Consider the following 25,431-nt stretch of genomic DNA (forward strand, 5'->3'; position numbering starts at 1 on the left):
CTAGTAAAAATTACATAAGAATGACATTCAAGTCAACGTATGCGTGACATTTTCATTCATCCATTCATTCAATTCATTGATAAAGGAAATATTACAATAAAAACTGGGACGTGTTTGAAATACTTCTTTTTAGATTCTCCGAGCTCATGAAGTACACGGAAGGATTTTTGGAAGCTAGGGCTCAGTATAAACTATAAAAATACATTTCTTACATGAAGGTTAATACTTCCTTCCTATTAATACACCACGTTGCTTCTGTTTTTACTGCATTTAGATATGAAGTTGTACACCAAAGAGAAATCCGAACATTCAATCTCAGTGAAAATATATCATTTCCGACCCAGAACGTTTACTGCTAAGCATTGGTCTCTCCTTTAGATTCCAGAAGACACAGCTAGAAGCGGTTTGCATCCAGCATTTTCCGGCGACCTTAATAAGCTCATCTGTCCACCTTTTGGGTGGATGTCCCACTCTGTGCTTACCGGTCTTTGGTTTCCTCTAGACCCATATGGCTCCAACGGCCATCTGTTCAGCGCGCTATGAGAATAGTATGTTATTTATAATTATAATAGGATAATGTTCAATACGATCCCATTCGATGTTAAAGTCAAAAAAGTCAATTTCTTCCTAATCTAATTGGTTTAGTGCCGCCGAGAAAGTATCACAAACCGATTTGTCTGTATTTTAGTAATTATCTTCAATAAAACCTCTTGATTCAGTCTATGCAAATTACATCATGCTTAACAAAGAGAAAGCTTATTTAAGGAAACAAGTGTTTAAAATATTATTTGTTCTCACATTTATGTTGTTGTACTAAACACCTCAACGTTAGTATGTTTAAAAATTGCTTGGTGGGGGAGATTAACGTTATAGGACATGAGAGGTTATTTCGCTTATAGTTTTTTTTCTTAAATAAAATACGATTCACATGGAGGTTTTAATTATTTAATTAAATAGGCACGCCAACATCTCAACAATATAGGTTTACGTGAGTTTTGTATAACAGAGTACAATATGAAATGTTTGGTTATTGTAGGCGTACATCGCCCCAAGGGCTTATAGTATAATTTATTCTGATTACTTGTGTAGATTATAGGAGTGCCCAGAAAATTAAATTTAAAACAAAAATAAAATTGAGCTGCCTTGTAATGGTGCCAACCTTTAACTTAATCCACGAAAGTCTCAAACAAGGCTCTATTCTAAGAAACTTATCGGTTTTTTGGACACTTTTCATAATATTTTTAACACATTTAGTAGAGAAAATCATTCCCAATTTTATTATTTATTATCTATTAACGCCTATATATATATATATATATATATATATACATTGTATACATATATACAGATGTGTATACAAGTAGACAGGCGTTTTCTACATCAATTCATAAACTAAATTATACCGGTGTTTCGCTCGAATGGAATTATGGTCTATAATTTCAAAATTCTACGCTTGCGAACGTTGCATTGACCTCTGAGCATCAGTACGCAATTATTTAACCAACAGATTTGTAGACACGTGTATGAAGACGAAGACCTACGAAAAAGATGGTTCCACTGCAAATATTATGAAATCGCAAGATAATTCCAATGTCAATATTAGCTGGCCAAATATCTTCATTGTACAGGGTTGGCGGTCATCAGAAATAACTTTTAAGGGTTACACATTACGAGAACATTAAATTATTTTACCTCCATATTAAACTTTCTGCTTATATGACCTATCTTTGAAAACTCTATACATTATATAATTCATCTCATACTTATAGAACATCTAAGTCACATGCTTTACATTTGTATTTTGTAAAGATTTCTTACAACGGTATTATTACCTTTGTGTATGTAGGAAGTTTTTAATTGATAAGGATTCATTGCTATAGTATTTTTGTCTTTATGTAGGTGGTTTTTTATCGCGGATAATGGCGTTTGCTTATAGACATTTTAAACTCACCGGTGAAATTTGTAAAAGCATATCTTTCTTTGCTTTAAAGAAAATTACATAAAAATCGGTTTAAACCGTTCACGAGTACGCTTAGTATATTTAGCACAACATTGGACGATTTAGATTTACCTTATTTTGAAATCTCTTCGAAGTCTCCAGTGAAATTTAAAATAAAATAGTTCCGTTTTTTGTTTTAAAATTGTGATCAGGCAACCCTTACTGCATGTAATGTTGCCAACTATTTACTAAACCATAAGTAGCCCATTTAGGGGCCAGAGTGCAAATAATGAGGTAATGGAGAAATTCAAACGCCCAATGCCGCGGGCCATGTCGTCTTGTTTCCTCCATAGAGATAGCTATTCTTAAGAAATGTTTTTATAATTAAATTTATTCGATGTAATTCGCACCTTCGTCATTCATAATAACTCGTAATACTTACGAAATATTTTTTACAAGAATTGTGCGAACACTTAACGACTTTGTAAGTCAATGAGTCTCTACACTCTTTAGTTGAAATCAATTTAATAACTATTCGTTATAAGATACTATTAAAGGCTTAAAAAATAACAACAACTTTTAATTTTTACACCTGGTTTATATTATGTATTTATACAAATCTATTTTCATTTAGTTATTTACTTTTTGAATTACATAGGTTAGTCTTTGAGTGCGCAATAGAGAAAGCCATGCTCAGATTTCTCTGGGAGATCGAATCAAAAATGAGGAGATCTACAGAAAAAAACCAAGGTTACCGACGTACCTCGAAGAATTGCACGTTTGAAGTGGCAGTAGGCGAGGCACATCGTTCGTAGAACAACGAAGGTTCTCGAGTGGCGACCACGAAACGATGTACATGAAATGGGTAGGCCTCCCTGTAGGTAGACCCACAACATAAGGTCACGTAGAAGCAATAAAAATGAAAGAAAATGTGAAAGAAGATAGAATGAAAATGAATATTATGATGGACAAACGAAGATGAATAAATAAAACTATACTAAAAACTTAGTGGAATCAAAGGACAGGATCCTAAAAAATGATAGAGCAACGAGAAAAAAACATAGGATCGCGGGAAGTCGCTGGATGTAGAAGATAACGCAAGGCCGGTCTTTGTGGAAAAGGTCTCTGCCTTGCAATAGGCGTGTATCCGCTGAAAAGAATAAAAGAAGAAATGCTGGTGAGAAAACCATTGTGTCAAATAATAATGAAACTTTCATTAATTAAATGCATTACTTTATTTTTCTCTTAATATTCGTAAATTCTATGACGTAACGTATGACGTAGTAACATTCATAAAACAAAAACGCACTAATGTTAGCTGAGCGGATGAATTATTTTATGTAAATAATGTTTGTTAATAAATATAATTTGAAAGAAATGGGTTTAATTTTTTATGTAAAATGTTATAATGTAACTATGTTTCAGCATCTTTGAAACAATAATATCGACAAATTATAGCTTGAATAACAGACATTGCACTAATTTAAAGCTATTGTCATGCACCGCCAAACGTTTCAGACACAAACGTAATCTATGTTTGTGTTGCGAATGTGACAGCTATATAATTAAAGCTTAAACTCTTCTAACTACAGATAATATATTCCTCTATTTTGTTTTTTAGTTTATTTTTTAATAGGATAGTTTCTAACAGGCTCCAACGGAGCACATCCTTTCAGCCCCTTCATTTCCAGCTCGCGTTGCCTCCGCTTTGCCACGATGCGGTCGTGTGTTCGTTTCATTTCCAATATTTCTTTCATCTCTTCTTTGTCTTCGTCCTGTCAATTAAAGTGAAGTTTACAATACATTTTTAAAAACATTCTGAACATTACGTGGTTTTATCTTTTACAGCGGTTTGTGTACAAGTAAATTAACTTAATATGAGAATTTATTTTTATGGTTTGCACCCATTTAAAGGTTTTAGGTTACTGCTGATTCAACTATACCGGGAGCTAGAGAGGGAAGTCTACCTAGGATTATTTATGGCTCTCGATGATTATACCAGAGCTCTATTTTTATTTTTGTGTTATTGTGTTTGCTATAAAATGTTAAGAATTTATTTTTACATAACATATAAATACTGATTAACTTATAATTCATCAAATTTTTAAGAATTATCTAGATAAGTATAATAAGTGTGTTAATTTTCAACATTTAATTTCTAAATATTCAATGATTCTTAAACACGTATTTTGTATTTTTAATTATATGTTGTCAATAAATATATTTTTAATACATTATTTCAAACCTTTTCAATATCTATTTTATTGCGGCTCGTGAAAAATTACGTATTTGAAAAAGGGCCCGGACTATCAAAGACCTTGGCAATCCGTGAACTATGTATCCAATAAAATGTAGATTTTTTGAATATGTTTTGCAACGGAACCTTTTGGTTGATTCTTAACACCAGCGCCCTCTTGCCGTTCGCCATCGGCTGGCTATAGGTGAGTAGTTGCTTCAGCCGCTGTTCTGGAGGTACACCTCGCTCCACCACCAGCACGATGCGAGCCCACTGCCTCTGCCACTCGTTGCGCGTCTCCGCTATCTTTTGATACGTGTTTCCCATCATCGCAATCAACATATTGACCAGCAATATCGCCACAATTATCATGTACAGTACAAATAATAGCTGTAACAAATTTTTCAATTTATATTCATTATTTAAGCCGTAGGTTTTAGCCGAGACCTGAGCTGCATTTGTTGGATCGTGATCTCCATTCCAGATCCTTATGGCTTAGCCAAAATCTGCTCTGCGCGCTGAGCTGGCCACAGCTCATTCCCACTTCTATTCAACGGATCTCATCATTACGATATATGATAATACGATCTTTACACCTGATTCCATTTTTTAATTAAATTGATTAAAATGAGAAGTATGTAAAACGGCTCGATATAAAACCGAAATAAACTTCGTACCTTGTGAATTTCGAAATACTAAAAATCAAACAGCATTAGTAAATGATTATCAAAATCTCTTAAAATAAAGAATGAATAATTTTGTAAATGTGGTTACAATATCGTTAAAATTATTATAATACTTTTTCACTTTTGTGAAATTGTATTGAATTTTGATTTTAAATGTCCATTATCTCAATAATTTTCAATTTTTGATAGCAGACAAAGACTAGGAAGTACTGAAATCATGCCTGAAGGGAAGGCCTCCTGCAATTAAAAAATGATAAGTTATCGTTTTTTATATTTATGATATCTTATGTTCTTTACCTCTTAAAATTTGTATCTGAAATCGATAAAAGGAACAAATGTGCCGCAAATATAAGCACAGTAAAATACTTAATGAACCTCCGCAACACATTGCTCTAAACAATAACGTTGTTATTTTCAAAACAACAATAACAACTACACTTCATATATGTCTGTTTTTGTTTTGATTATTAACCTGCACCGGTTGCCTCCTGCTCGATTTAACAATTTCCCGATGTATTTCTAAATTGACCTGGGCATGCTCGATATTTTGGTAGAATATTTAGACATAGTACCATCTCTGTGCAAAGCGTGTTATAAGTATTACAAACCCAATAATAGAAAAGTAAAAGACTTTAAATATTCATACAATATCCCAAATCAAAATAAAACACGTATCTTTATTGATATATTTTGAACAAAATATTGAAATACCTGGATAGTAATTTAAGATTATTTATTTCATACATGTCACAACGCTGTAATTTTAGATTGTGCCCACAGACTTCTGAAGTCAGAATTACATCATCATCATAGGTGTTAGCCATAGGACGTCTACTACTAGACCTAAGTCCATTTTATATTATTACATACATATTATGTGAAATTTATGGAAGAGGCCTAAGATTTAAGGCGGCATGTATCCAGTCGGGAAATAATAAAGAAAATTTAACAAAGACCCTCTGTACTTGTTTATGTATTTATATTATGTTAATATGTGTATATGATCTACGATTTGTTGTTTCCATTTCGTAAATTAATATCATTTGACAAATTATTACTATTAAGATTGAAAAATATATCAAAGAAATTAAGATATATACTCTCCTTGCGAGTTATTGTCTGTATTTTATTCAGTGCATTTTCTGCATCAATTTGCCGAGAATTTAAAGAGCATTTTAACAATCTATCCGTATTAAGGTATTTTTGAAGAACAGTTTTTTTTATCATTTAAACGATTATTTACAATGAAAAACGCTAACCTTTGCTTCAATCTCGTGATCAGTGCGTTCAAATGCGCTGTAATAGTCCGAGAATGACGTCAGCGACATAAGGAACATTGCCATTATGCTTTCCATAGGCGACGGCATGGGGTTCGAAACCGAATCGTCAACTCCCTCAGGGGTATTCGGATTGTCAAACGACAGGAATATTACGTAGTAAGCTGTAAAATAACGATGAAAATAAAAAAGTTAGAGAAATTACACATTTTGCAAAATTATTATTTATATATAATTAATTTGATCGTTTTATAATGCTAAAATGAATTAATTTATAACGGATTCTACAATGTTTTCATTTAAAACGTTGATAAACACACAACATTTCTTTTGATGCATAACAAACAACATATTAACAATTTTATTGACGTACAGAGGATTTCTTATTTTAAAAGTCTACACAGCAACTTAGTGAAATGGTAATATAATAATAATAAAATAAATAATAGTATCTATTGAAACAAATCGAAATTTTACTTTAATCCAATATTTGCAATAATTAAATAAATCTGCCGGGAGACATCAATAAGTTATAAAAATCCCTCGCCGGAGTAACCTACTCGTACATAACCGTTTAAGAAAATTAATAACGAATGTTGCCAAAGTCAGAATTATAAACACAAAAATGTACCTTGAGAGAAACCCATAACGAATACCAAGTAAATGCAAACAAAACGCAATAGGTCGCCCATTACCATGCGGTATATCATCACAACGAACGGACCTACAGTTTTAAAACCCCTGCAACATACAGACATTTATTATAATTCAAAAATCGAATTCAAAACACTATAAAAATCGGACTTGGACTAAAACCATGTGAAAGTTTTGACATAACAGTACTCAATAAGTCATAAAAAGTTTTTGTTGGATTCTGTACGAGGAAACATTTTTTTAATTACATTTTATCAACATACTCTCCTTCGCCGTCATTCCAGCCCATAGATGCCAACTGGAAGCCATAGACAGGCCTTTCCCAAAGATATCTCAGGTAGGATATACCATAATCGCCACGCTTGGCAGGCGGCTTGGCAATCACAGTGTGATAATATGGTACGCAGAGGACTTGATTTTGAGCAGTGGCAATAAACATTACATTGCCATTTACGTGAAACTATATTTCTTTGCCCTCAAAATACATCTCAGTTTCGTCAATCATTCTTTTTTTTTGAGATAAATTTGTTTCCTATGTATTTTTTTAATTTCATTTCTTTATCCAAATTATGCTGTCTTTATCCTTTATTCATCTCAATGCATCGTATTAATTAGAGAACTACAATATAACTTAACATATAGTAAACGCCCTGATCGCTTTATTTAAAAAAGACTCACCTGCAAAAGAATAAGAAGTACGGAGCAGTGGTTAGCATGATAATAACAGCAACATGGTCCTCCTCTTCATCAGCACACCAGAGCCTGAGGGTCGGCAGTGCCAACATAAGCAGACACGAAAATAGGAACATTACCCTGAAATTAAAACGATCGGTATTTTTTTTAATTTTCATGCGTCGAACAGGATTAGAGCCTAGTCTGTGAGGTAATCGATCCATTATGGTCTCCGTGATATATATTAGATTAGTTAGGCATGCCAAGCTTACTAAAAAAATGAAGGTATCCAAATTTATTTTAAAAAGAATATTTGAAAAATCTGCTATAATTTTTATAAATTATTATAATACGAGTGGTCAAGGTCCATAATAATCCGAGCCATTTTAAAAAGTTTGTAATTTTTCGCCACCCGCGATTAAATTCCTATATAAAAAGTATGCTAGAGTTATTAAAAGAACGTAAATTATAAAGTTGAAATTATGTTAATAAAAGTACTATATATATTTATTTATACAATTTAAATATTAAAAATTAAACACATTTTGCTCCTCTTGATTATTCTTCGAAATTTTGTTAGTTGGTGACAGCTAGATACTGATCGGTTTTACACTAGATTTTTATACGTTATGATTATATCTTTTAAATGAAAAGAGAACTCGGGTACAATTCTCTAGAGCCACAAATACATTATATATATATATATATACATATATATATATATGTAATGTATTATACATATATATATATTTATTTATATATATACATATACATAGCCTTGAATGAACTAAAGAATTTACTAAAACTATTAATGTAATAAATATGCTATACGTATTAGCAATTAAGATGTTTGGAAATAAATTGTTCTAATATTAAAAGGGATTTTGTCATACAATCATCAAATATAACTAACCCCATTGAATTTCTTGTTAGTTCTTTTTAGTAGGAGGCGCGTAACGAACTAAAGTAAAGCTAATTTTAAGCTGACGATTATAGGTGATTGTAATGGTCGTATATAATAAAGCCACTTTGACTTAGTCCTTGTAAGGTCGACGGGAACCTTTGTAACGTACAATGTAACTATTGCAAGGTTAATTAAATATATGCTGTAATATTTCATGTAATTTAACACGCTTCTAGTTATTTCATATTTCATCCATTAGACGTAGTTACCTTGAAGGAACGGTGCTTAAATTTTCAATAAACATCTTCAAGCCCAAAAACCTTGCCTCCCGTAATGCAGCTCCAATGTACGCCAATGCTCCCACCCACAGAAGTAGTTCTCCAGAAATTCGTACCTATGTTATTGTCTTAAATAAACTCTTTTTTATTTCATAAACCGTCATAATGTAAACGTCTTGCAAAATTATCATCAGACTCAAAATTAACATAAGACTTGCCATCGTACGTCACAAATTCCATTTCCGGGATACAATGTTATGTAATTCTTAATTTGTGCATCAATTATATAGGATTGCCACTGCTCACAAACGAGTTAACTGAAGAAATGCAGCAGCGTCCTCTGCATACCATAATAACTCATTACGATCGCCAGCTCACCTGCTAAGCTAGGCGATTATGGTATTTCCTCCCACAAATATCTTTGGGGAGAGGCCTATGCCTTGCAGTAGGCATCTATTGGCTGAAATGACGTCGATGGCAACGATATTCGTTTCTTGTATTTACATTAAAAACAGCTAAAAATAATAAAAAAGCTAATACTTATGGATTTCAAGGATTTCCTACAGAAAATTAAAAGTTTCTGTAGTAAACTCAACTGAAAATGCAGAAAAACACGTAAGTAAATGAAGACGTAAATGCAGAAAATAATAATGGAACACAATTGTTCACAGGAAATCTTACATTCATTCCCTCCTGTTCGTCAAGGAGTCATTTCCAACTCTACAACATACAACCCTATAGCGTTCCTGTTGACGACGCAAGATGAGACTACAGCGACGTTTTTGCGTGTTTACAACTTAAGCTGCCCTGTTATTATTAGAGTAGAACATACTTTTGCTTGCCAGGTGTCGAGATTCATTAATCGGCACTCTTCCGTGAGATCCTCCCACCATCCTTCCATATCAGATTCCCTCGGGGTTTCTGTTGAAGCATTAAATTAGATATAAGCATTCATTTTAAAATATTCGTATATTTTTCACGTTATCAAATATTTTTTGTATTTATTTACAAAATCAAATAAAGCCTTACGTAACCAACTAGGATAAACATTTTTGTGTAGAACTAACAAAAATCTTTGAATAACCATATTTGATATTTCTTAATTTAGGCGATTCACTCGTCTAAATTTGATCGAAAAGTTTTGAAATTGCAATGGGCATATCACGTAGCACGCAGTAGAGGTCACGAACTGGCAAGCGCAGAGTGCAACGTCTGCCCACAAGACCTTCTTAAAGTCTTGGAAATCTATGACGGAAGCCGCAGAAAGGTGTAGCAGCAGACGTCTTACGGCTAATGTAATGATGACGATTAAATTATCTGTTCGATTCATTTTTAAAATTTAGAGTAATATGTATAAATGTTATGTAAACATCACTGTATATAGATTATCAGCGTAAAGCTTTACTAACCAAGTACAAACTTAAATATTAAAATACCTAACCACTGTTTTGGAATATTTTATATATAAATTCTTTAAGTAAATTGGATTACGTTTATCCTTATCTTTCGGATGACTTTTGAATCTGCCGCATTGAACGCCTGGTTTGGTAACGTTTATCACCTCCACAGCACCAGGATCGACTTCTGTTATATTTGCTATTGTACAATTCTCTGCAATAATAAAATATTTTTTTTTAATTTATTTACCAATATTAATTTAAAAAGAGTGCAAGAGTATAGCATTTAATTCGACACTCGAAAATTGGAGCGAGATATTCGGCTGGGTTCGGTTTTGTAACGCGTTTTCTTTGACTATCAATGCTCTTATAGCATTTTAAGACAAAGGTGTATAATCCGATCATTGCCTTAAATCTGCAACATGAACCAAATCTAATGCTAATTTGAAAAAAAATGATGAGAAATTAAATAAAATTTCACTGCATATATGAAAAACATTTTTAAAGAAATATAAAAATAAAATGAGCGAGAATGTTAATAATTACGGCCTACATTCCAAAGGTTGAAAAATAAAAAATGTTAACCTAAATCGGATATTAAACCTTATAGCGTACAATGGTCCAATAAAGTGATACGCAAATGGAGGCTATAAACATAAATATGCCTGCAAATTTTGAATTTTATTTTCTTTTATGATAGAATCTCATATTTTGGCTTATTGACTAACACGGGTAAAGTTTCCATAAATTGGATTTCACTGATCGCTAAGTACACTAAGCCCAAACAACTTGTTCAGTAAGTAAGTAAAATAGGATGTCGCCACAGGCTGTTACCTTGGATATTTTACTACATCGAGAGGCAGCTGAGACCTTACGTAGTTTAGGCGGAAGCTTCTTGTAGTGTCCAGTGCAATGGTTACTAAAAAGAAGCCTTAGGGCTGTTTACCCTGCGGGGGCCGACAGTTTCTATAATCGGACTAAGTTACAATATGTAATAATAATGAATCGTAACTCTGTCGCTGAGAAATCATTTATTATTTTAACAAAAAAATACAATATTAATACCAAACCATTGCGTTGAAATTGACCACTTAAACGAAGAACTTTTTTGACGTACTCGTTACGTAAATTATTTTATCATGCTGACTCGTGAACCTGAACTAGGCCCAGGCTTGTTGTTGCAGTTGCTGTCATGTCTTATATTTCAGTAGTTTTGTGTTTGTTTTAAATGTCACTAGTGTCGCGAGGTAAGTCAGACCGGCCTAGCTAAGTTGGCTACCGATGACAATAATCAGGAAATTTAAGAATCAAATACATCTTCATTAAAGCATCATTAGTTTAGGGGAATCTAGTGTTACGTAGTAAACCGACCGCGGCGTTGGGCCGCTTAAAACCTTCGTCATCTGAATATATCGCGTTCAAGTCTTCATGGTCATAAATAAATGAAGACATCATTAGTTGAAGCATTCACTTGTTTATAAAAAAGTTAAGTTGTTATCAAATGGGTCTTATATTATAAGCTCTTGCCTTATAAACAAACAATATATATAATAACAAGTATGATAGTCTGAGAAGTGTAGAGTGAAACGTACATACATTCAACTACATATAACAAGCTCTTACCAACGTCAGAAGTAACTTCGGTATAATTAACAGTATGTACAATGGTGGAATTCAGCACAGTCGAATTGGTAGCCCTCTCCGGTGGGCCTGGACGTAACGTGAAGCATACAAGTGAAACCAAGAAGTAGAAAGAGAACACGATGAAACGTCGGTAGAAACGAAACTTTACGAACGTGTTCCATTTGGTCTTTAACAGGTCGATTAGCATCCCGTCTAGAAGTTCTAAATGTTCATCTTTCTCCTGTAAACATTTTTGTACCTTTTATCAACCGTTTGTCAAACAATTTGTAACTAAAATAAATAAAGACTAGATCAAAACTACGTAAGAACCATGAAAAAAATAAAAAAAAATGTAAATAGTTAATATTGAAAGTACACATACAATATAAGCAATATAAACTGTAATTCTTCGCTGCCGCTTACTTGGAGATTGAAATTAGATTGTCTATGTATGGCTCATAAAAATGTGTAAGTATAAGATCACTTTTAAAACAAGTTTTTGTTATTTTTTTTTGTACATTTAATTTTTTTTTTCATTTAATTTAAATTTCTCTCACGTTTTTAAGAAAACTTATATGTGAGGACAGTTAACTGTTTTGACAGTGACTAGCAGTAAACTTGAAGCAACCCATGAAGGCAGCAATTTTATGTTGAGGCATCGAGAATTGATCCGCTATCGAACGAGTGACGGCGATTATTACATCTCCGGCTTAATTTATGTATATCAACTCGCAATTACGCCTATAACTTAATAGGCGTTTCTTTTTTATCGTCCTCATTTCCCATACCAGCCCACTGCAAAGCACATGCCTCTCCCAAAGATCTATGGGGGTATCTACCTTAATCGCCACGGTTGTCAGGCCAGAGGAATGGCAATCCTATGTAATAATGTACAAAGTCTCAGTCCTCAACCAATAAGTCTATTTTTATGTTTTTTTTTATCATATTTCATCTAAATTAAATTAAAATTTATTGAACCCGCACGAACAATGAAATTTAGGTTAAAGGCAATATTACACAAAGAAAATTATCCACAACGATTAAAAAATGCATGGATATAAATTAAAAAAAAAAACTACAACAACCTGATTTTTATCAGTAAATTTTTACTTGATGTTCTTAAAGAGACTAATAAAGAGCTAGAACTAATAAAGAGCAGACAAACTTACACCAAAAACTACAAGATTTAATGCGGAATCTTTGCTAATCAGTCCAGTTTCTGTGTCAATGGTATCGACCAATCCTAACGGGTAAGCAGCGCAGGTGGTTGCGCCTATTTGCCAATAAATCTCCCGTTCGATGTTCAGTATATGCACGAAGAGCTCGATGCGCGCAAGCTTCGCGGCCAGGGTCAAAGGCGTCAAGTTGAGGACGTTGCGGATATTGAGGGACGCTCCGACTTCGTACGCCATGTCAAAGGTACTCTGTAGCACATAAACACTATTAAACAAACATTAAAGTAATTGCAGTAAGGTGGTAAATTTTTCAAAACTGTTACAATAACAGGAGATCCGAAGACCATTGAGAGTGACCGATATAGTCCTGCATAATGGCAAGTCGGATGACACCGGATACAGACCGCTTCAAGCCAGTCCTAATGTAAATCTACGGGGGAAACCTACATGCAGCTGTGGACGTCCTATATTATATATTTACGATGATTACTATAGTTATATTTCCATTGCAATCATCAGAGCTTTGTTTTTGTAATGATTTGTTTGTTTCAAACGGAATACGCTGGGTGCTGGCAGCTTCAAATCAATCGTATTAGTAATTTAGAGGAGGCCTAAGTTCAGCAGTAAACTTCCTTGGGCTATCAGGATGATGATGATGATGATCACAATATTACAAAATACTCGATTCAAAATCGAAGTCCTATTTAAAAAAAAAAACTAAAGTGATAAACTTTTTGTCAAAAGTTCGAATATCTCAAGAAAAAAATTATAATATTTTTCGAACGAGTCTAATTTTTTAAACCTCTCCTCGACATTGTCGAAATAGGTATAAAAATGTAAATAACCTTATAATCATTACATCGTTTATGATTTTTAAAACCATTGATTTTAGAATAGGATGTACCATAAATTAACTGACAACAAATTAGCTATATATTCACCTCTTTAAACCTCATTAAATAGCTAAAAATATGCATTACCATTTTATCGTATATAATCAACATATGTAGCACAGTATTTCCATTGGTGTCCTGTTTGTCGGGATCCGCGCCTCGGGCCAGAATTAATCGATAGCATTCCTCCTGGCCCAAACACGCCGCGAAGCTCAGAGGATACTCGCCCCAGTAGACATAACTGAAAAGTACCCTATTCTTCTTAACACTAAAAATACATTTATAAAACAAGAAATTTGATTTCGATACCATTACTATTAATTATTGGTATTTTAAGGAAAAGAATTTTTGCAGCACGGAGAATCACTAGAATATTACCAACGCCAGCTTTTAAACAGAATTGTATGTGACTTTTGATTCATACCGGCGAAGTAATTTTCAGTCTACATAAAATACCACACTAGGAGAATCGAACAGAATTATACTCGTATGTTTATCCCACAAAAACCTCTTCGTTATTCACTCGTGAGCGCTAGAGACAAGCTTCGATATTCGAAATGCTTGAAACTTATTTTATTGCTTCATTTGCCCGGATGATATTATAATATGGATGGTGTACCCGTTCATGCGTTGCTATTTTATGTATAATTTATTTAGTTATTTCAACACTTTCTATACATTTTATGTATAACGGCGAACTTAATGCCGAAGGTTATAATTTAAAGTCAGAACCAAAGGCAATTTTAAACCTCAAACTTTGACAAAAAAAATCAAAAACCTTCCTGAGAATATACCTAATAATTTACCAAATTTTCTAGACTATCGGATGTATGATTTTTAAATCTATTGAGCACAGACAGATAAACACACATTAATTTTTAGACATAAATACTTGAAATATAGTTAATTTCGTTTAAAATAGCCAGTGTTAGCTTTCTAGTCGGCTCATATCAGCAGGACAATGTTCCGCGCTCAGTACCTCCAATCTTTAAATAATTGATGATTTAAAAATGCGTGCAAATGTCTGCATTGAATTGAAATTGAATTTTGAAACAAGCCGCTACCCCTTTATTTCTGTGTTGTTAAAATACTTATTAACGTTAATCATATTTTAAATCAGTTCAAAACTAATGAAAATTTCTTCAAAAGTTTTCTGAAAAATTGCAACTCTTTTTTTGTCAAACACTTTAAAGAAATTATAGCACTCAACGCATACCGAAATCCGTCGTCTACACAGTTTTTATAATGCGTACATGTACAATTTCAAAATGGCGTACCGCTTTGCGTCACTTCAAAATACTTCTGAGTAATTTAGATGTACTTTAAGTGCTTCAGCAACAGCATAGGGAAAATTGTTTGAAGTAAAATCATTTTAGCAGTCATTCATAATACAACAAAAATATTTATTTCTAAAAGTAACTTGCTCATAACAATATAGTGAATATTTGTAGTATTTTCTATAATTAATAAGATCGTCCTTAACTATATACATTTAATGCGATAAATGTATTTATAAATTATTTTTATTTAGCACACTAAGTCCAGTAACAGTCGTCGTTTCCGTCAATTGATGCCTACTGCAAGGTATCAGCAGAGCAGAGGACGCTACTGCCCTACCCTCCGAAAACTTGGTAATATATTTGTTTTTATTTTTACCACGAAACGTATATCACAAACTATCAAACGGACGATGAGCCAGATTTATAGTTTATGATATAAAAATGATTTCTCTCCTTAAAATACATTATATGTAAAAGTAAAATTTTGAATTAACCAGAAGCTGAAAACGAATAAAATTTGTAAATTAATTTTCAACGTACCCTTCGTAATTAGTATGAGGCTGAACATTAACCCACTCGTGGTCCAGTGAGTCAGACCGCGATGCTTTCTGATCCTCAGGGCACATGAAGTTCCCACAACAACGCTCGTGGTAGTCCGCGCCCGCGTCCAGAAGAAACTTCACCATCGTCGGGTCTTCATTCACTATTGTCATGTGGAGCACGCTCTCTCCTTCAAAATATTTAATTTAAATTCTTTTAATTTTCAATAACATAAAACTGTTTAAACAAGTAATGTATATTCATATGTTCAAATGTGTTCAAAAGTTTTAACTCTTATTTATCAATAAATTAAAAAAAAATATGTGTTGTAGACTTTAACAAATTCTTAACTTTTTAAAACTAACCTAGAGTATACTTCGAGTTTTTCGGATATATTGCCTTAAAAGCAGACACTGAACTCCTTGAAATCATTGCCACCAGCTTAGCGGATGGTAAAGGACCAAGAGGGCGTAGTCCTATGTGCTCGTCTAACCAATTCAATAACACTTTCAACATGAATGTTGAATGTCTGAGGCCGTTAACGTCCCCAAGAACCGTAACAGATGGAGGATCAACGTGAGAGGTAAGATCACGCTATTTCAACCGTTTTCTTAGTGTCAGTGTTTTATAGAAGTAGAAATATTATTTTACACATGATTATATTTTAGGAAGTACACAAGTAACTTTAATACTTTGATTCATCATCATTGTTATACATAAAGAGTGAACTTATTTTTTTTTCTTTTCAGTCGATGAAACATAAGGTTTTTTACTTGCTAGTTGTAGGCTGATGCTTTTCCACCAATGGAAATAAGGATTCTTTTGTCATATTACGTCATATGACTAAAGAGATATATTATTATTATACATTAGCTCTGTCCAGAGAATTCTGCTTTCGTTTTTGCTTATGAAGCAATAACGAAAAAGCATAAAGTTACATACACATAACTAACTCGAATACCGATTCAATAAAAAATAATACAAAATGAATGCTTTCTCAATCCATTTTAAAAATAATAAAAATCTCTCTTTAGTTTCTTAAAAATTCGGTAAAAGTATTAGAACGTTTTAGGAAGCTATTCTTGTTCCATATTTCAACGTTTGTTTTTTATCAGGTGCTCTATCAGATTAACTATAAACCACTTATGTAGACTAGAAGGAAATTAATATTAATTTCGCGAAACATTTTTGAAGCATGTTGTTAATATTATCTATCGCTTTACTAAAATAACAAATAATAGAGCCAAATGAAAGTGATAATAAAAAAAAGTTAATAAGACTTGACATGACATTAATCATTTTATTTCTAGAAAATTCTCCCGGGCAAACTAATTGCTTAATAGCCTTCGTGAAAGTCAATTGATTTGAAAGCGAGTGTTAGTGAATATTTATTTTCTCACCAATTTTATAAATCTGGTATAATTAAAGCTATTTACTCTTATAAAAAATCTTAATACGTTTAAGTAATATTTAACTAAACCGCGCGGCTTGGTATGTTTTTCAGGGAGACTCATTGGGCCAAGGTAATAAATATCTAAAGCCTCCTTATATAATAAATCACTGTCGAATACGTTACGAGGGACGGGGTAGAAAGTTTTTTTAATATTTTTTATGCTGAAAAATGGTAACGTAAAATTGGACTAATACGGCAATGGCCGTTGTTGATTTAGTAAGGATAAAAACTGCTGGATGGACACTAGATCGAGACTGTGTTAAGGCTGAGTTAAAACTGAATCACAACAGAATGACGATTGACTTGTACAGCCTTAGACGCACTAACTCTCGTATATGATATTTTTATGTCAAATCAACAGATAGTCGAGTCGTCGAACCGTGTAAGCAAATCTGGCATTCATTTATTTGTATAAATTGAATAATTCCGTGATTGGAGGTGTAACAGACAAAGATGGATGGAATTCCAAGATGGAGAGAAGAGCTTGGTTTTCTAGTTGGTAGAAGGCATGGAATATCAGAAATTGAAAAAGCAGAGGCACGCTTATTACCAACAGTGGAATGCAATACGTTTATATTAACAATTTTCGTAACTTCAGTTACGTTAAATCATATCTGTGGATAAGAATAGTAGTATTAATAGTGTTAATATTATACATAATATAATAAAACATACAGGTAGATTGCATTATAGAGAATCAAAATTAAGAAAACAAATAAATTACGGATTTTTGTCAGTGATCAAGAAAACTTGTTAGTTATATAATCGCTTCAGATTAGAGGGCATTTGGAAACTTCTTTGTGTTAGTCAATTCAATCATTGTTCATTTTGTTTTATTTTCAAAAAAATTTAAATTTTACTCATGATAATGATGATAAATGATCCGAAATGGGGAATAATGTGAACAAATAAATACGTACCGTAATATTCATCGCTCATGTAAATATCATTAATCAACTTTGGATAGAATCGCAGAAGTCTTTTCGCAAGATCCGCCAGTAAGGACGTAGCGTTCAACAGGCATAAATGAAGAATTGTCTCACCAACAGCCCCGCGCTCCTATATAAAAATCCCGAACATATTGTGTGAAAAGATTTCTTAATCAAAAACCAGTAAAAAAATCTACTATGGTGTAATAGATATTTTAAAGGTAATAAACTTGTGAATGAAATTAATTTTACGATCTTAAGGAAGTTTGTAAAAAGATCACAAAACTGAAACGATGAGTTTGTCTTCTCAAATCAGGGCTCATTAATTCTTATAGCTTTACTTTACGTTAAAGTATGTCATAACACGGAAGCTCTATTAAATTCTGAATTAATAAAATAGGGTTTCCAAGCATTCTTCTTTTGAATCATATAAGTGATTACTGATCGTAAAGAAAATATTACCTTCAAATCCCAGCACAGCTCTCTGTAACCCGAAGGATTTGCATCATATTCCTCTTGCGATACTGCAGGCCAGTCTTTTTCTACGTCAAATTCTTCGTCGGGATTTTCCATGCCTCTTAACGGGGGAAGCTAAAGTTTGTGCAGAAATTATAATACCAATCACAATGCTCAAATAATTCCAAAGCTGATAAAATATTCTATTAAATATGGTTTTTGGAACTTAATTTTAAGTCTCAAGAATTAATAAGAAAACTACGTAACTACTTTACATCTTCTTCATCTCGACATTCGTTAAAATATGAAAATACGTCCAAAGCAAAATAATAGCAAACACCATTATCTTATATATTCCTTTCTTTGTACATTTCTTTACACGTTTTAAAATTGGAACATTGATAAAAAAAAAGTTTTGTTATTTTTTAACCTTATGCGAGTTTTGTTTGCATGAAAACATATGAGGTATTAAAAATGATAATTTTTACGAAACAGCGAATTATTATTAAAAAATCTTTAACTTTTGTAAATGTATCGTTAGTATTTGGTACTTGTGTAAATTACCAATTTATGTCTAGGTCTTTCTTTGTTCCTAAGTAGAACGAGATGTGAAATGGGAATGTAGCGCCCTCGACCTTTGTTGTACAGAAAAGGCTCCACTTTGGTTTTAATCGCGTGGTCGATCTCCGCGTACTGCTTGTTTTGCACGGCCCTCTTCATCATATCCACTAGAAGCCCTCCACCTAAAATCAATATTTGAATAATAAACACGATGATACAATAAAAACCTTTAAAATCATACTTTCGTATTATCTTATAATTATATCTTTATATATTATAAGAATACTTGGTATATATTCTAAAAGTAACACTAAAAATAAAACTAGCTACGCTCAAAAGGAAAATCCTAAAAACAATTTTCGGACCGGCACGAGAAGATAACAGCGCCTATCACGTAAAAATGAATCACTAGCTGAACGGTATGATTCACAACAAAAAGATTGTCAGGTTTTTCAAGTCAGAAAGGCTCTGTTGGGCACTTGAACACCGCGGCTGTTAAGACCATCTCCAAGTTGACTATGTAATAAAGAAGAACACAAGGACCACCCAGGGAAAGGTGGCTGGAATGTGTATATGAAGATTTCTGGAGTAACGGAAGGAAGACATCTTGCAAAGAACGGCGAATGATAGAGCGAAATGAAAGAGGTCGTGGAGTAGACAAAGACTCATAAAGGGTTGGAGCGCCATAGAAAAAGCTAGGAGAAGTATTCTGAAATATTTGATTATTTTTTATTACTAACCTAGTTTGGCTTTTGCAGTAAAGGTAAACCTTTTGATCTCAGGGTGTCAAAATTTGTAGAAAAAAAAAATTTCCTAGCGAGTTACACACAAAAGTGAATATTAAACATTTATAAAAATATATAGTTTATTATTATTTTAGTGACGTTTAAAATACAAAAACTTGATAACATAGATTATTTATTTTTAGAGACCTGTTTTGAATATTTCGTTAACACTTAATGTAGAAAATCAATTAAAATATGTATTAGGAAACCAAAAAGAGAAAATCTAAGTAAAATTTATTTGAAAATTTTATTAAGTCCGTTAAAAAGACACTTCTTTTGGAGCTGAAGATTACTAAATTATCTATTTTAGTTTTATAGTATATTGTAACGCTATGCAGGCGTCACTGAATACATTTCCTTAACCCCTTGTCTAAATGTTATTTAATGCGGGGATAAAGGTCACGAAAATATGTGCATGAAAAATTTGACTAATATTATAATTCATAATTAACTGTGTAGTTAAGAGAGACAACGATCTAAATTCCAATTTTTATGTTTTTGGTGATGTGTTTCAATAAAAATACTCGGTCAACGCTATTGTTAAACTAAATTAATGCTGTTGAAATTATTTGATACAAAAAACTAAATAAGCCTTTTAAACACTTCTTTTCAGCACGGTCGAAGAAATTATAAGTTGTTATATCACTGATCCTATCCTATTTGTTTAACCAAATTTTAGGTAAGGTTTTCAAAAGTTGCTGGATGAAGCTGCATTGAATCGTTGCTGTTCGAAATCTCTCGGAGAGACTTACCTCTAGCACCGTACTTCTTACGGTTGAAATGGTATCGATGAAGATGAACTAAATCGAGGTTCCTACAAAATATTCATGTAAAGAAATCATCCAATTTTCCGAAGCATGCGAAAAATATTTGCAAAGGAGTGTTAAAAATAAAACTATTAACTATACCTTTCAAATCAATAAGCTTATAAAGCTTTTGCTCTGAGGTTCCCGCCTGTTTCTTTACACCGCTGGTCACATTGCTTTCCGTATTACCCATTTTTAATAGATCTTATTCTTATATAAAGTGTATATCAACTTTGTTCAAATATCTTAATGAATGTTATTAATGTAACGCTTGTGAGAAGATACGACTCACCATCGATAAAACAAAGGCGTTACCATAACGATGAAAGAGAGTATATCGCGGTACCTCCAATCGAAATAAATATACTAAATATCAGAATCACTGTATAGTTTTTATATCCTAATTGCCGAACGAACAAAATGTTGTTCGTCTTTTAAATACAAAATGGAGTGCAGGATATCTGTGTCTACATATCTCGTTAGTACGTTATTTTATTTTAGTTACGGCATCTTTAAAATTGGAAATCCGTAACTGCATACAATTTAAACTATTCAACCAACCATCGAGGTGATTTTTCCTAAAGTACTACTCTTTTGCTGTCTTTACTTAGTTAACTGTACTGGATGTCCTATGATGAAAATGATGATGCAACATTCACAAACTCTCCTGTAAATTAAGGTCAACTCAAACAATTGGGTGTTTGACCCACCTCGGCGGTGACCTTAATAAACATTAAGAGGGGTTTAAAAATTAATTAAAAATCAAGTATGTCATTGATATTTTAAAATACAGAGTAATAATTATGAATAAAGTGTAATAATTATGAATATATAGTTCAACAAAAAAAATGCTTTTTCAGAAGAACAGAACAGCAAAAATCTGTAGCTCTAGTAACAGAAAAAACATCGTTAGTTGACTTTTTGAATGCCACCCAATTTTAGCATGATTTTGATTTGACGGAAATTCTTTATACCTTCTTTTATTTAAAATTACTTTTTATACAAAAAATAGATAACCGTTATATGCAAGTATTTGCCAATTTTTCCTGAATGTAATGAAATATAATTCTTAAACCTTGGTTCTCAGGGTAACAAGGCAACTTGCTCGACAAAAAATGTTTGTATCTTTATTATTAATTTTAATACTGAGGGTTCGTTGTAATCATCATCGTCATCACTGCAAGGCAAAGCCGTCACACAAGGATCACCAAAATGACCGGCCTTGCGCTACCCGCATCCAGCAACTTCCTGCGACCTTGACTATCTCGTTAATTCAGCTAATGTGTGGCCTAACCGCGCCGCGGCTCATGGTTGCCACTTGTTTAATACAGTAAACATGGCTTCATAGAAAATAACACATCTTGGGAATGGTGCGTTCTTCTCCAAGCTATTTCGATGTTAATAATATATGAAATTTAATATTTTTTTATTAAAATATTTTTTTTATAAAAAATTTATAAATCATAGTTCCGATAAGTTTATTGCGTCGGTTCTTTTCAGGTCTAAGACATTTATCATTCAAACAGGTGGTAGACTCATCTTGACGTTAATAAAATATATATCTCTTCCTATGTTGAAAATATATTTTTTGTAAAAATAATTGGTGATTGTTTAAAGCATGTGCCAATCTTAAGAAAGTCTCGCGACCCATGTCCTGTCTTAGATCTGCATAACAATTACTTTCGTTACTATTACTCTATTTAAAACATACTTTCTTTAGTATTGATACTGTACTGTTATTACGTTCAAAAATGTAACGTCTCAGCATGCCATGAATTCATTTTGCTGGTATCGGGTCCATCGCAATGTAACCAAACTGAACCGAATAAGGTGCTCAGGGCTGACCACCCGCTTAGCAAGTTTAAAGAGGCCTCCTTGTAATGTATTAGCGTTCATCTTCACCGACCAGGCTTCTCTCAATACTTAATCAAATTTAAATGATCCTACTATTGTTTTGTACAAAAGCCCGTTGTTCGATATTGTATCCGAACGTAACACTTTTATTATTGTACTTGAGTGCGTGTATCGGAACACACGGCGTCTTTCACCGGCTTCTAACAAAAGACGATCTTTTTACTTCTACCATCAACGGACATTTTACAAGTGTAACATATTTGATTTCTTAACATTAAATAATTAACTAAATGTGCTTGTTTTATATCGATACCCAACACCCGTTTAAGAAATTCGCTGATGTTCACTCTCGACAGAAGTAAATTTCATCGTATATACATTTATTATGAATCTATTCCTAGTTATTAAAAATGAGTGACAGTTATATGAAATAATCAAAAGATGCAGAACGTACGCGTCATATCAAAAAGCGTATTAACGATATAGGCGATTAGACGCTATCACATCTGTGTTAGTCCCACGTTATCTGACTAGTCAACACAATTCAAGTGTCCGAACACATGTTCTTCGCTACGCTGTGAACAATACTGTGTTAAAATAAACTAATGTTTACATTTTTTGCAGTGAATTGAGTGAAAAGTTTGATTCGTATTTCGTGAGAAGGAATCTCTCGCAACAATGAAATTATTGAAATGACGAATCGTCACCACTTCGTTGCTCTTTTTTACGAATATAAAATGTAAATAAAATTAAGAACTCCGTAGAGTTTTCATTATGCGCATCGACAATGGAAAGATTTATAACAAAACGAAATATCAAAAGGTAAATGTTTTCATATTCAGTTATATATAGCTCATATTCTCATAAGGAAATATTAGATATACGAAAAAAAATATTAATAATCCAAAATTCTTGCTCCAATACTTGGAGCTGATTATATTTATGTCAATAAATAAAATTGGAGAATCTGTTGTAACATTAAAATAACCGCTTACTATATGCGTCTGAATATAAATATACGGTACGTATACTGAAATTACATTTTTTTGAAATTTTTAGCTGTCCGTCTATTCGTTCCTGCTAATCTCTGAAATGGATAGATCATTTTTGATGGGGGCTTATATTGGCAGGTAGCTAAAGTAGTTAGGCTAATTCTATTCTAGAAAAATCTTGTAATATAGTAATTTAATAAATACACTCACAAAAATAAATGCAAGCCCCGCGAAATCGGCGCAAAACAACTAATTTACAAATAAAAAAGACAGGATGTTTCCCATAAAATTTAATATCATTTGTATGTAGATGTGTAAGTGTTCGGCGTAATTTCCCTTTATTAGTTTCAGATATTTTGTTCACAGTCCCCCTAAATAATAAAAATTAAAAATCACACAACTTAAAAATCAATTAAAAACATCAGTAACTATAGGCAGTTTATTTTCTCTCCTCCACTTCTGACTCCATTAACCAGTTGTAGCGATAGATTGCTTGACGTATTTATGCATTAAATGGTAAACGCCTTTCTCGCGATATCTGGTCTGACCACCGTTTAGGATTTCGACTGTACGAAGGAAAGAGTTCCTTTAATTTTCCTTATGACCAAGACTTCGCAAACATCATCATATCAGCCGATAGACGTCCACTGCAAGGCATTCGCTGTCCATCTTGTGGGAGGGACGACTATGCATTTTAATACACGTAATTTTACAGCTTAATGAAAAATTAGGAGTGTACGCTTAGAGATGAAAAAAATAACATTAAAGTGTATTATTCTTCATAATTTATTATTCTCTGTAGAAATAATTGTTACTTAAAAATAATACTAAATTGTAATTGTTAAACTGGAAAAATAGGTTTCTGTGACATACTTGTAAATAATAAAAAGGTCATAAGATTTAATGACCATGAAACAACACAAATATCATTTAACATCACCATCAATACAGCCTTAAGACATCCACTGCTAGAAATAAGCCTTGCCCATATATTAAGACCACTTGAAAGCGACCTTACATCATTACAGTCAAAAATTATTGTCCAATGCTTTGTTTTGTAAAAAGGACAATGTTATATATTTGATCGATTATTGATTATATTTTTGCTGCAAAAGAAGGTTGAAACTATAAAAATGTAGTCCTATTCATTCGGTTCAGTCCACTGATAGAGGATAGAGGCGATTGAAGTATGGTATTATGGTACTCAGAAGCCGCTGCTGCCCATCCTCTGGAAACTTGTTTGTGGACAGTGGCAATCGAATATAATCAGTGTGAATTATACTATATAAGATTGTATCCCGGGCATCGAACCCGTAGTGAGCTAAGATCTCAAGTCTCAATCCTCTTCCACTGGGCTACCACTGTTCATTACAAATGAAAAAAAAATTATGCGATTTGTTTCTTTTTACACTTGATTTACCAACCAAAGATCTAGAATAACTAGAGTTAACAATATGTCATGAAAATTAATATTCATTATGGTAACACGCAGACAGTTTCTCTAAGAGTTCTTAATACGCTTCGTAAACTGTGAAGGTGGTACTCCAAATAAGGAGGACCAAGGGTGAAGCTAGTTTTGCTGACGTACCCTAAACAGTACATATGTGAAACACAATATACAAATTGAGACTACTAGAATAAAAGCCTATAATATCTGCAATCCATAAAAGTTTTGATTTGTGCTGTCTCAGACTTTTTAAATCTTCTTTAGTTGATGTGTCTAATTCTTAGTATTTTTTAAATTAATAATTATATTTATCATAAACAATCATTAAAGAAAAAAATAATTAAAATATTGTCATTCGTATAAATAATAAACTTAAGAAATAGCGAACGAAACGTGTTTATTTCATATCATCGTTAAAAAGGTAACATTTTCGAAATATGGGTAAAATATTTGTAATAAAAAAATCGTTCATAATGTTATTATTATGTATCAATAAACATTTTGCCAACTCGGCCAAAGGTGGTCTAGGAATAAGAAATAAAGACAGCAGTAGTAAACAAATAAAATTTTATTAATAAAATTACAAACACACAA

At 32.6% G+C, this 25,431-nt stretch overlaps 1 protein-coding gene across 1 annotated transcript; it reads right to left on the reverse strand.

Annotated features, from left to right (window-relative positions):
* Nucleotides 1–3,561: 3,561 nt before the first annotated feature.
* Nucleotides 3,562–20,737, reverse strand: nan (transient receptor potential cation channel subfamily V member nanchung). Its single transcript, XM_068773024.1, has 17 exons — nt 20,647–20,737; nt 18,957–19,135; nt 18,399–18,527; nt 17,928–18,066; nt 15,555–15,744; nt 13,822–13,975; nt 12,836–13,090; nt 11,667–11,907; nt 10,138–10,257; nt 9,479–9,573; nt 8,638–8,762; nt 7,471–7,605; nt 6,770–6,879; nt 6,115–6,302; nt 5,072–5,098; nt 4,323–4,565; nt 3,562–3,714 (listed from the first exon to the last, which is right to left on the reverse strand). Exons 1-17 carry the CDS (start codon nt 20,735–20,737, stop codon nt 3,562–3,564), a joined length of 2,574 nt encoding a protein of 857 aa, XP_068629125.1.
* Nucleotides 20,738–25,431: the final 4,694 nt, after the last annotated feature.

Source organism: Battus philenor, unplaced genomic scaffold (genome assembly GCF_028537555.1).
Source record: "Battus philenor isolate CCGP_79_NKW_IND1 unplaced genomic scaffold, ilBatPhil1.0.hap1 SCAF_5, whole genome shotgun sequence".
Taxonomy (NCBI): Eukaryota; Metazoa; Arthropoda; class Insecta; order Lepidoptera; family Papilionidae; genus Battus; species Battus philenor.

Excerpts from the sequence above, each read along its gene's own strand:
- nan (XM_068773024.1), bottom strand. The coding sequence starts at position 20,737 with ATGGGTAATACGGAAAGCAATGTGACCAGCGGTGTAAAGAAACAGGCG. Across the intron at positions 13,976-15,554 it reads CCTCATACTAATTACGAAGG|TTATGTCTACTGGGGCGAGT; the intron begins GTACGTTGAAAA and ends GGTACTTTTCAG. Across the intron at positions 6,303-6,769 it reads CGTTATGGGTTTCTCTCAAG|CTTACTACGTAATATTCCTG; the intron begins GTACATTTTTGT and ends GTTATTTTACAG.